Source organism: Erythrolamprus reginae, chromosome Z, assembly GCF_031021105.1.
Source record: "Erythrolamprus reginae isolate rEryReg1 chromosome Z, rEryReg1.hap1, whole genome shotgun sequence".
Classification (NCBI taxonomy): Eukaryota; Metazoa; Chordata; class Lepidosauria; order Squamata; family Dipsadidae; genus Erythrolamprus; species Erythrolamprus reginae.
Window position 1 is genome coordinate 121,043,417 of NC_091963.1, and position 13,294 is coordinate 121,056,710.

General features: G+C 37.7%; 3 protein-coding genes across 4 annotated transcripts in view; 2 read left to right on the forward strand and 1 right to left on the reverse strand.

Annotated features, from left to right (window-relative positions):
- LOC139153516 (cytosolic phospholipase A2 gamma-like) overlaps positions 1 to 8,875 on the forward strand; it is a 42,805-nt gene extending 33,930 nt beyond the window's left edge. The window contains exon 15 of one of the 2 annotated variants that reach the window (XM_070727542.1): positions 7,729 to 8,875. In XM_070727542.1, coding sequence (XP_070583643.1) covers positions 7,729 to 7,734 — 6 coding nt within the window. In that variant the 3' untranslated portion in view covers positions 7,735 to 8,875. The remainder of the gene's footprint in view (positions 1 to 7,728) is intronic. The other variant, XM_070727541.1, reaches the window with a different exon arrangement.
- On the forward strand, positions 7,842 to 8,875 carry LOC139153517 (olfactory receptor 5P76-like). The gene has a single exon (XM_070727544.1). It carries the CDS (start codon positions 7,845 to 7,847, stop codon positions 8,799 to 8,801), a length of 957 nt encoding a protein of 318 aa, XP_070583645.1. The 5' UTR covers positions 7,842 to 7,844; the 3' UTR covers positions 8,802 to 8,875.
- A 1,672-nt stretch (positions 8,876 to 10,547) lies between these two features.
- The window catches only part of LOC139153515 (serum albumin-like), a 32,740-nt gene continuing 29,993 nt past the window's right edge, over positions 10,548 to 13,294 (reverse strand). Inside the window, exons 12-15 of the mRNA XM_070727538.1 lie at positions 13,014 to 13,237; positions 12,498 to 12,630; positions 11,341 to 11,398; positions 10,548 to 10,729 (exon numbers count right to left, since the gene is read on the reverse strand). Coding sequence (XP_070583639.1) covers positions 11,351 to 11,398; positions 12,498 to 12,630; positions 13,014 to 13,237 — 405 coding nt within the window. The 3' untranslated portion in view covers positions 10,548 to 10,729; positions 11,341 to 11,350. The remainder of the gene's footprint in view (positions 10,730 to 11,340; positions 11,399 to 12,497; positions 12,631 to 13,013; positions 13,238 to 13,294) is intronic.

Consider the following 13,294-nt stretch of genomic DNA (forward strand, 5'->3'; position numbering starts at 1 on the left):
GCTGTTACTAACAATCCATTATTATTATTATTTATTGGATTTGTATGCCACCCCTCTGCGTAGACTCGATAAAAACAGCATGTAACAATCCAATTAATAAAACAACTAAAAACCCTTATTATAAAACCAAACATACACACAAACATACCATACATAACTTGTAATGGCCTAAGGGGAAGGAATATCTTAACTCCCCCATGCCTGGCGGCATAAGTGAGTCTTGAGTAGTTTACGAAAGATAGGGCGGTTCTAATCTCCGGGGGGGAGTTGGTTCCAGAGGGCCGGGGCCGCCACAGAGAAGGTGCATGTAGTTTCCATTCCTCCTCTGAAAAATTAATATCTATTTAGTTTGGGAATCACACAAGATTTGTGATGCTGCTAACATTATAAAAGAGTAAATTTTTTACATTAATAATTGTTAAATTTAGAGTTGAATATCCAGACAACTAAAGGATAGGAATAATTAAAAAGAGAGAGCTATCTATTTTGGGATAGCAGTTAAGATATCAGACTAGAAACTAGGAGACTTTAAATTCTAATCTTGCCTTCAATATGAATCATTATTTCTAAAAAATAATGACAAAACAACTGCAAGGAGAAGTGATTAGAACTAAAAAAATGTCTTGGAAATACAAGTTTTATGACTATTTATAAAATACTGCTATATTTTCTAGTTTTTAAAATATATGTATGTATGTGTATATATGTGTGTATGTATATATATACACACATACATATACAAATATACACACACATATGCATACATATTTACATATATCATTTAAACATTATTGAGTAAAGTTTTATTGGATGTACTTACTCTGTGCTGCAAACCTTATCAATACAAGTAATTGAAAATAAACTGAGAGATTATATTTATCTTTATTTAAAACAGATAAATTTAAAACCGATACAATACACATAAGAAAAAAACAGTCAGCTATCCACCTTTGCCGATTTTAAATTAATTAAACTTTATATATGCATGATAAATATATGTGGTATAGACACTTTTTCTCTAGTAGGCTCCAGGGATAGGTTTTAATTTTTTAAACTACCACTCTGTGGTTGTGGCTTATTTTATGGGTGTAGCTTGATGGTCATGTGATAGTGGCATGGCATCATGGTCATGTGGCTGGGAGTGGTTTGGCAGTCATGTGATTGGCTGGGGTGGACAAGGCCAACTTGATGTCATTCACATCAAAGGTTACCGTTAGGTGCATGGTTTCTCATCACCTCAAAAAGATACAATTTCCCAGTGTGTTTACTAAAGCATACAAAAAGATACAAGAAGATATCTACTCTATGTACACATACACACACAAAGCTCTTCTGAAACTACACATTCACTCTCATATACTGCATTTGGAAAAACACACCCAGAGTCTACTTTCTGCCACACATTTAACCATAACTTCTGTATTAGAACATTACACATGCCTTTACATAGAAACATAGAAGTCTGATGGCAGAAAAAGACCTCATCGTTCATCTAATCTGCCCTTATACTATTTTCTGTATTTTATCTTAGGGTGGATATATGTTTATCCCAGGCATGTTTAAATTCAGTTACTGTGGACTTATCTACCACGTCTGCTGGAAGTTTGTTCCAAGGATCTACTACTCTTTCAGTAAAATAATATTTTCTCATGTTGCTTTTGATCTTTCCCCCAACTTTAGATATTCTTCCCTAGATTGCACCACTGTTAGAGCCAGGAAATGTCACGGATTGAGTAAAATGTAGTGAAACTCACTTAACAATACTCTTGCTTAGCTACCAAAATTTGGGGCTCAATTATGTAAAGCCTATGCATATTTATTTGGCAGTAAGGCCAATGTTCCCTCTAAGCTGTGTGCCTCTGTGTCTGCGCAGGCGGCAAGAAATCTCCTTGGAAAGTGCTGCATACTCGTAATTGGAAATATACCTCCCACCTAATTTTGCTCTCTCTCAGCTGCCGTAAAACAGTGGCTACTGGGCTCTTGTGGCTGTTGGGATGGTCTACTAAGTTGTAAGGAGCAGGCAGGAGAAGTGAGTGAGCAGCCTCAAAAAGTGAGGGGAGGCAGCAGCAGCCCTTTTCCCCACCTCACCTTGTTTTCCAATGACTCCTTTCCAAGGTAACAGAGGTTGATTCCCCCCACCTCTGCCCCCAGGAGCTAGAACTGGATGGGATAACCTGGGAGTGAGATGAGCCATGCAGCAATTGGCGATGAGATGGGCCTTTGTGGGTATTACTCGCCAGCCTAGTAAGGGCAAGGTATTTTGTGTGTGCAGGAGAAGGACGACAGAGCTGTCTCAGATCCTTCCTTTCATCTTTCTTTTGCCCAGACTTAAGACTTGAATCATCGGCAAAAAAAAAAAAAAAAGCCAGGTACTCTCTAGTCTGGCTAGATCAAATACAGCATTTGTTGTCTCGTAGACATCACGTCTCTGGCTAGGGCAGCCTAATAACAGAACCCCACCAAATATGGAATGCAGCAGTTTAACTGCTGAAAAACAAACCTGTTCAATTCTGCAACAGCTTGTTCCAAAATTCACAAAGGGTTTTTTCCTTAGTGGCCTGATGGAAGGGACCACCTCTTCGTCTATTTCAAAGATCTTCAAACTTGGCAACTTTAAGACTCAATGGACTTCAACTCCCAGAATTCTCCAAAATCCAATTTGTGTACAATAGAACCTCTTTACATTTGAAATGGCAATGAGCCCCGAAGATGTTCACTAAAAACTGCCCATCCAGAAATTCAATTCTCTTAATTAATCAAGTTTAAAATGTCAGATTTTGAGCTATTTTTTTCAAGAGGAAGTCGCATTTTCATTAGTCACATGAAAAAATGCTGAATTTTGTGGTTGTTGTGGTCTGCTGTTCAATCAGATTAGAAGATTTTTAACAAGTAAAGAAAAGGAAAGGGAGATTAGGAAGACTGTTTCATATTCAGTTGTAATCACAATGTACTGGTTTGTTGACAGCAAACTTGCTTGTTTTCTTGAAATAGTAAGACATTAAATATTTTATAGTACAGTGTTCCCTCGATTTCCGCGGGGGATGCGTTCCGAGACCGCCCGCGAAAGTTGAATTTCCGCGAAGTAGGGATGCGGAAGTAAATACACCATTTTTGCCTATGGACAGTATCACGAGCCTTCCCTTAACACTTTAAACCCCTAAATTACCATTTCCCATTCCTTTAACAACCATTTACTCACCATTATTACTGGTACTCACCATTGAATAAGACACTTAGTGATCCTGATATTTATAAACATAATTCTTTATTAACAATAATTATTTTTTTTGTTATTTATTTGCAAAAATTATTAGTTTGACGATGACATATGACGTCATTGGGTGGGAAAAACCGTGGTATAGGAAAAAAACCGCGAAGTATTTTTTAATTAATATTTTTTGAAAAACCCTGGTATAGGCTATTCGCGAAGTTCGAACCCGCGAAAATCGAGGGAACACTGTACTTGATGAATCAGTATTTCTAAATTTAATCACTTTGACTCAGATTTACCCCTTCCCCAAATTTCTAGTTTAAAATCTGAACCAAATAACGTACAATAATTGCATATTCTTCCAGCCTATTGATGTAGCAGGGCTAAGATGGATGCTATAAATATTTCTATACATACCACTATAAATGAATACAAGTTGGACTGTTTGGATAGCTCAGAATTTCTCATAAATTATTTTTGCAATACAGAACTAGGTTATAGGTCAGTTATCTGAATGTCATGGCAACTGACTGACAGTTGAGAATTCCATAAATAATATGTACATTCTTATCTTGGTAAAGATGTTATGCAAACTTATTGTTTTGTATTGCACAGGGCGCCCTCTTCACATATCACACCTTTTACTGCATGGGCTAAATCCCTTACGGTACCGTCCAGTTCGCTGATGTGGTGGTCAGCAACAATCGTTTTGGCACAGGCCAGGAGTGTGGTGTGCCCCTGAGGATCTATAGATCTTGTATGTGGTTCCCAGGTATGGGTCTGATAAGGTGGCAATGATTCAGTACCATTGTTGGGGCTTGGGGGGCCGATGTTCTGGCTGTGCAGCTACAGCATATACAAGGTTTTCCCTGCCCCCCCTTTTCTACTGTGGAGCTAACCTATCTTTTGTTTAGGTTGCTTATAGGAGAAGCCCCATGAGCTCTGAAGTCGGGCTGGAATTGCAGCAGATGTGGGGCCAGCAGCAGGATCTACCCGGCGGGCCGAGATGCTGTGACAAGGGGCTTCTTCTAACCTTTCTGGGGCGGTTATCACCTTGGTGCTGCCCAGTTCTCTGACATGGTAGTCAGCACTGTCTGTTTTGACATGGGCCGGAATGCGACTGGCCGTGTCCTGAAGACTGGAAGGTCTTGTCTGTTTTCCCCATGTATGGGTCTTGCCAAGGTGGCAATGACCCGGGACTGTTTCTGAGGGCTTGGCAGTGGCTGTCAAGCCCAGGACCGGTGTCCAACTCTGTGTTCCAAGCTTGGGTTTGGAGTGTACCTCCGTATAGCATTAGGCTGTTTAGTATCCCCTAGAATGGTAAGACGGCTGTAACCTGGTTACAACGGTCAGGTTGACACTAAAGGGGATGGGAATAGCAGTTATGGCAAGCAGAGAACAGGTTTCTGCCCATGACAAGGCAGTGGGTGGCACCTAGATCAGGTCGTCGGTGCAGGCCTTCCTGAGCTGACACATTCTCCCTTAGGAGGGGAATGCCAGTTTTGTTGGACCTGCAGAGGTTCCTGCTGAGCTGGTGCAGGATGAGGGGGGAGTCGGGGGGGCCAAGATTGAGATCTGACCCCCGCTCCATGGCAGGTTAGGGGCAGAAATGGACAATAGCAACAACTGTGCATTCTCCTTTTGGGCATCTTTTCAAGATGATGGGCCGCCTCTCCCCATGAACTATAGATGCGTACAACTTGGGGGATTGGAGAGGAGATGCCCATGGGACTCACCTTATCCAATTTCCTTCGGGGTTTGGATGGTGAGCTCCTCCCACATGCTTATGGGCGTGGCTCGGATACAGGTGAAGGTGGCTACCTTCACCTGGATTAGCAAGGAGTTATGCCCAAGAGTTGCCATGAATGTTTTGACAGGTAAATTCCACCCCATTAGTTGTTGGCCTCTGCAGGTCCTTTGTTTACATTGTTATAATGTTTGAATTACGTTATTAAATTGACGTTATTCAAACTGACATTATTTAAATTTATGCTAATTAATAAAGTGATCCATTATTAAAATCCAGCTACTGTCTCAGCGTCGTTACTCCGCTTCCTGGGCAAATGCACGGCCGGTGCCTTAAAGAGCCGGCTGAAATTGTCCCCGGAGCTGGGGAGATGCTTGTTTCTGGCTTCTGGGGAAAACCGGAAGTTTGGCTTCTGGCAGTGCGCCAGGCCGGTGCGCTGCCTCTTGGGCCTGGGAGGAGATCCTAAGCCATCCTATTTAAGGGCTGCTTGAACTGGACCTCCTCCTTTTGCCCTCGGCTATCCTGAAAGTGAACACCCGCCCACCCTCCTCTATCATACAGTGTACCTAGACGGGGTTGCCTCGGGGCCGAATAGGAATTTTTGGCTGTCTCTCCTTGGTGCGGCTGTTTTTTCGCCTATTCCACACTGTCGTTAAGGATGGACTGGTTAGGGGGTGCAGCTCAATGTAGAGATACATTGGATTAATTTGGCTTCCCTCTGGTCACTGGGGTTTGGCAGGTTGGGGCGGAAATGGACAGTAGGAACAACTTCGCGTTCTCCTTTTGGGCGTCTTTTCAAGATGATGAGCTGGCTTTCCCCATGAACTATAGGTGCGTACAACTTCGGGGATTGGAGAGGGGATGCCCATGGGACTCACCTTATCCAATTTCCCTTGGGGTTTGAATAGTGAGCTCCTCCCACACACTTATGGGCGTGGCTCAGATACAGGTGAAGGTGGTTACCTTCACCTGGATCAGCAAGGAGTTATGCCCAAGAGTTGCCATGAATGTTTTGACAGGTAAATTCTGCTCCATTAATTGTTGGCCTCTGCAGGTCCTTTGTTTACACTGTTAAAACATTTGAATTACGTTATTTAAATTGATGTTATTCAAATTGACATCATTTAAATTTATGCTAATTAATAAAGTGACCCATTATTAAAATCCAGCTACTGTCTCAGTGTCGTTACTCCGCTTCCTGGGCAATACAGGACTAATACAGTAGTAATTGTCAAATGAATTAATACTTGAAAAGATCCCAAGCATAATGATGTGGAAAACCATATATAAACTTGGCATTGGAATATATTAAATTATTCATAACTGATTTCACTCGAGATATGACCTGGGATGGAAGTATCTATCCACTTAAATTCTTTCTTTGTAAGCATATTCCCCATCAATATTTGCAGCCAAGTTTATATTAACTTAGTCCCAATCAATTAGTCCAACAACAAATTTCTGGAAACAGAATATCAGAAGATGTTTACAAAATTATTTTAAAACACTTCAACATTTCTCCTGTGGTCAATTAAGATATAAGTGTTCTTAAAATATTCCCCAGTCATTATACTTAAATAGGAAGCTCCAGGCTTAAACCAAACAGTTGTCCATTATCAACATCATGGATCCTTAAGAATAACATATAATATTCAATAATTTGGTGTCTAAAAAACATAATTGAAGAGACAAATTAAACAGTAATTGAAAATAGGCTTCATAATTTTTCATTTTATAAAGTCTAGAATTGAAACTATAAATCAAAGGTGGGTATTTTTCAGTTTTCTATTCCGTTGGATTTCTGGTAAGAATTACCTCCCTATTTTTGAAACAAGATTATTCAGGATTTGAAGAATTTATAGGAGTCCTTTTCTTTTGTCAATGTCTTTGATGAAATTTCAGAAAACATGAATACTCTGCTTCTAAGACCAGAAAGAAAAAATTACCTCACTTACATATAAAGACTTTTGCACAAGCACAATGTATGGTCACAAGAGACAGCTTGAGTTAAATGAGTCTTTCCTTTATTCCATAAGGAAAATGAAGTTCTACAACAAAGGCAATCTCAACTAAATTACGTAATTGTATTTATTATTTCTACTGCTTTTGCATAAAGGCTGAGTCACTGTAGGAGTTACATACAATTAGACTAAGGTTGCTATTCCTGTTAATTGTTTATGTAGCACTGTTGAATTCTTTATTTATATTTTGCAATCAATACAATTGTTAAAAGGAAAAAGAGTTGGTTTTTTACTGAGCTATCCTAAGTTCTTCCTAATAGCTTCCTTTATATTGAATATCTTCCATTTATTCACCTCATCTACAATTTATGGACAAATAATCTCTGTTAATAAGTCTGCATATTTCTAAGATTCAATGAGCATTTTCTTAGAAGCAAGGGTCTTCTAAAATAGTTGCTTGATAGTGAAATGGGTGGCATATAAATTTAATAAATAGATAAAAATAAAATATCAGTGATATGGGGATACAACATTTGCAGCAAAGCATCCATTTCCTCATGCATCATTGTACATATAATAAAAACATATCGTGATATAAAATGTATAAGATTTATGAACTATGCTATCAATTAGAGACAATGATATTTATCTTAATAATAGTGGGCTGTCATAACATAATTATTATCTTTTGGAGAAAAAGTTATATACTTTATCAAAATATTTAGGATGATTATGGTAGATGGACAATAATATCTAATCTTTTGTTTTAAGATTTCAGCATTAACGGAATGTTTACTGTTTCTTTTCAGGTGTGAAATGAGAAGAAAAAAAGATTTCTTTTCAGGTGTAAAATTCATAAACAAAGCAACAGAGAAATGAATATTGATTGATATCATCCTTCCTATCATAATTATAGAATGTGATAATGAAGAAATTAGAATGGAGAAATGAAACTATTATTACAGGATTCATTCTTCATGGCTTTGGTGATCTGAAAGAGATACACATTTTTCTATTCATACTGTTTCTAACAATCTATATCATGACTATGGCAGGAAATCTTCTCATTATAGCCCTAATTGTGATTGATCAGCACCTCCATACCCCAATGTACTTTTTCCTGGGCAACTTGTCTTGCTTAGAGACTTGCTATAGTTCCACCATTCTTCCCAGAATATTAGCCAGCTTATTGAATGAAAACTACACTGTATCTGTGAATGGTTGCATTCTGCAGTTATGGGCTTTTGTTTTTTTAGCTGTTACAGAATGCTACCTCTTGGCTGCAATGTCTTATGATCGTTACTTAGCAATATGTAGACCCCTGTATTATTCCACACTTATGAATTTCAAGATATGCCTCCAGTTAGTGATTGGATCCTGGATTGGTAGTTTTGTGATAGACACGATATTGTTATCATTTATCTTGAAGTTAAGCTTCTGTGGCCACAATTTGATAGAACATTATTTCTGTGATTTCATTCCAATGATGAATCTAGCTTGTAGTGATGCAAGTCAGGTCAAACTTGTATCAGCTATCCTAACATCTATCTCAACTCTACCACCATTCTTTTTAACCATAGTCTCGTATGCTTACATTATCACTGCCATTCTTGGAATTCCTTCCATCATTGGGAGGCAAAAGGCCTTTTCTACCTGCTCTTCTCACCTCATTGTAGTGACTATCTTCTATGGCAGTCTCACAGTTGTCTATCTTTTGCAAGATAATAATGAGCTGAAAGAATTGAACAAAGTTTTCTCTGTCTTTTATACAATCTTAACACCTCTGGTCAACCCCCTCATATATAGCCTGAGGAACAAAGAAGTAAGGGGAGCTCTGCGAAGGGCAGTCAGTAAATATACAACCTGCATACAAGTTCCCTGAATTCTCATTTTGATTTTAAGATATGAAAATTATTCACATTAAATCACTAAAATCCTATTGTTTTATTAATTCAACAGGGTATGCATCTTGAATTTTTTGTACACTACATATCAATTCAGATGCTTGAGATTGAGAATAGTTCTCCACCACATGAGAACTTGGGCACTACGAATAAGATGGGGTAGAAGCTCTGCCCTTGTTGGTCCTAGGCACTTGCTGAATGGCTTGAATTTATTTATTTATTTATTTATTTATTATTTGGATTTGTATGCCGCCCCTCTCCGAAGACTCGGGGCGGCTCACAACAAGTGAAAAACAATCCAATACAATCCAATTAATTAAAATATTATAAGTTTAAGAAAATCCCCTGTACTAACATACACACATACAGACATACCATATATAACTTCATGTCCAGAAGGTCCAGAATGTCCAGAAGGTGCTGGATGGCCTCATTCATAGGGACTTGCTTTTTTAAATTTGATGACAAGGGGCAAAGTAGAAAGAACCTCAGGGGGGTAGTGGTGGTGGAGAGGAATTCAAGTGAGTGTCTAGAAGACAGGATCTTGCAAACCCATGCATCGCTGGTGATTTCCTCCCAATGGCTGGTAAATAAAACCAGGTGACCCCCCTATGAGAGGATCAGCCGATAACTCTGAACTCTGAACACTCTGGTCTTTGCCTGTGGCCTATATTAGCTGGAGAAGCCCTTTGGGGTTTGGATGAGGGCAATGACAAGGGGAGGTCCCTTTGTGATTTACCTGGTTTGGAATTTGTCTTGCTCCTTGCCTTAGAGTACTGTTTGGGCTTCTGGGTCTGGAGAGTGAGGCTTGAGGAGGGAGCAGTACCTCTACGCATGCATGGATGTGTCATTAATTCTTGTTCAGAATCCAGGGATGATACAGATGACTGATCTCCTCCTGGGCTGTCTGCCAAACTCCCCTCTTCCCTGTCACTCACGCTTCCTTGGTCAGAGGAGACTTCATCGGCAGATTCTACTGGGAGTAAAACAGGACTGTGGCATGTGGATGTCTCCCCCACATCCACCTCCACATTCCTTGGGGCAGGAGCTAGGCCAGAGCTAACCACAACAGCAACCATGGCCAAATTTCTGCCACCAGTTCACATGAACCAGTCCAAACTGGTATATATATATATGTCACATGTTTTTTTTGCTGAATTTGAAAATGAAGGGAGACTAGGATAGATCTATTTCGGCCTTATTTTGGCCTCATCAGCTAGCCATACCCACTGGGAGTTGAACCTGCAACCTTTGCCTTGTAAGGCAGAGAATTATCCTCTAGGCTACAGTATCCAAATCCTTCAGCTCTGCACCAGGGAAGAGTTACATATTTTTTGTGTCGAATATATATTCTGATATTTATGAGGTGATACATATATTTTTGATGCTGCCAATTACAGTTACTAAAACATCTATATGTGGTTAATTTTATATATCAAAACTAGACATAATTATGAAAAAAAATCTTATATTTCTGCCACATATAATATTTCTGATATTAAAGATATTTCCAGAATAAACATTATGAAACAATGAGCAGAAACTTTATTTTTGATGTGTTGGTTATTCAATCCTCTCTACATACCCAGAATTTCATTCTCTTCATTCTCTATTTTTCATACTATCTCATGTACACACACAAACACACACACACACATTCATGGGGAAAAATAATCATATATCACTGATGCCATATATTGTTAGCATTAATTGATAAGCCAAACTTTGCTTGTAAAGCCTTTATTCAGTCTCATTTTAAAAGATAGTGACACTTTCATAAGAAATAATTGTTTATCCAAGAATCAAATTGGTTGTCCTTGGCATTAGAAGGCTGACAGTAAAACAGGAACCAAGGATGTTGTGAATGTTTGGATTCTTTATCTTCAGCATTCTTCCATTGAGGAAACTACAAAAAAGAATAGGATCAATCTGTTATTTCTAATGTTGAAGACAGATATAAAATATTTAAATTCAGTTATCAAGAATTAGGGAGAAATGATTAAGGATATTTTGAGAGAGAGGTTATGGGAGAAATTCATTTTGGTGACAATGCCATTGCTAAGGTTTTACATGAAACATATGCTTGGGATAAAAATATAAATGACAATGTAGCTACAAATAACCATGGCACTGCATAAAGACCTATGTGTTCCATAGAAGAAATTATCAACATAAATCAGGGCAATTGGATAAATTTAACATGTCCATTTTTCATTGTCTGTTAGAAACACAAAGAGAAAATTTTAGTTTAAATTAAAGGATTTTAAGAATATAGAAATTAAAGTAATTCACCTTGAATTTTTCAAAATAAGGAAGGAATTGTTTGAAGAGACTTAAAAATCATATTATTTATTAACCTAAGGAATGTCATAACCATTTATTAATCTAAGGAATGTCATGACCATTTGTATCATTGGTGGGAAGGGATGGCTTCCTATTCTATTCAAGCATCATCAGCATAAAATCACTAAAATATTGAGATATAAATTCAATGTTCTTATCTCTATATTGACTCACCTAAGATAGTTTATGCAGTTAACTGACCACTTTGGATCTGTTCAACAAGTTTTTGACCCTGAAAAAGAAATATATATACATATATAATCTGAGAATTTTCTGAGCAAATCACATAAATCTTCATCCATTTGAATAAATCAACTGTATTCTTCCTAACACTCATTACTATGAATGGAAGGCTGTTTCTCAACCTAAAATCCTCCATGCTCATATTCATGGGAACATTCTTCTTAGATTTGTCAGTTTCTCATTCCACAGGAAAACACAGAACACACACACACACACAAACACTTTATTGTTTTTATAAACAAGTTAAAGTGATACGTATATTTAATATTCCTCTTCCTCTTATTTTCTCCACAATAACAACCCTGTGAGTGTTGGCCTGATAGAGGACAACTGGTTCAAAGTCACCCAGCTGCCATTCATGCTTAAAACAGCATTAGTACTCACTATTTTGGTGAGTTCAGAATAGTCAAACTGTCTTTGTACAAGGTGTCACCAAAACCAAGACAGAAAAGGATAAAACTAGTATGATGTGGACTTTTGGTCTGCACTCCCTATGCAGTAATAGAAATGCACAGTTCATTTACTTCTAAGATGGGGGGGCTTTTTATGACGGATATTGTTTTGCATGGCACAATACACAGGTGACAAAGCTTCAGTTTTTCTTTTTGTGCTGAAGATCTGCAGAATTAACTTCTAATAGAGAAATTACATTTTACTATCAAATTTTAGATGTGTCTAATGACTGGATTTCTGATAGCTGTATTCCACAAAAATCATCACTGTGGGTCACATGAAAACAATTACTTCCTATCCCCTTGATAACAATAATATATGCTAAACTTTCTTACAATATGGATGTTACAGAGTTCTTAATAATAAATGGATGAATGATTAAATAAATTCTAGGAGAACGTATATAAAATATCAAATGAAACATTCTTCTGCATATAAAAAAGCAGGAAATTAGAGCTGGGATCTTTATATCTGTTCCTATCTCTTTTACGTATGGCCATGCCAACCATAAAGAGTAATAGCTTATTGCACTAAACTGATGCTTATTTGATGAAGGGAAATATACATTTGGAGGTAGCAATAAGCTGGAAAATTTTATTAAACTTTCTTCATTGATTCTCCTGTTTAAGGTATACCTTTGTGTCAAAGCATTCCTTTTTGTTTTCAGCTGCACAGCAAGTTGTCTGAAGCTCACGGAAAGCTAAGATTGCAACGGCAAGGTTTTCATCTGAGATATTAGGTTTGGATTTTATCAAGTCACAAAGCAAACTGCAAGACAAACAATAACTATTAAATTCTCTGTTGAAGCTAAGAGCTTCTATAATTTTACTTTTTTTTTTAGATTCCAAAGTTAAGAAATCAGTTCATGCACATATACACATTTTTAATATGCACTTTTTAGTGTAAGTTCCCAGTGATGAAACTAGAAATTTTAGTAGAAGAAAAGATGAAAAGAAGATGAAAATAAATACTGCAAGATAAATCACCAAAGAAGGCAGGTGTCCTAAGAAATGAAACTGATATGGAAGTTGTCTAAATAAACTCATGCCTAGCATACAATAAGATGCAAGGAACTGCAGATGTATGAAATATCATATCTTGTTCGATGTAAAAATTGTAACAATAAATTCTATAAAAATGATTTTTCTTACCCTTGCTTACTTGTCTGTACAGTCTTTTCTTCAGATAGGCACAAATGTTCAGGGGCATCCAGTACTTCAGGTTTGAATGGAGGAGCAGTGTAAAGTGGATCTGGTCCTAAGTTACTGATACATTCCCAACGAGTGATAAAGGAGGAATCACAGCAATGGTCAATTTGTTTGTTTGTGAAATGTTCTTCGTGATGATGACATACAGATCCTACCAGTTTATCTGTCTGAGAGGAGAGAGAGAGAAGGTGGAGAAATCCAATGAATTTCTTTAGTTACATGAT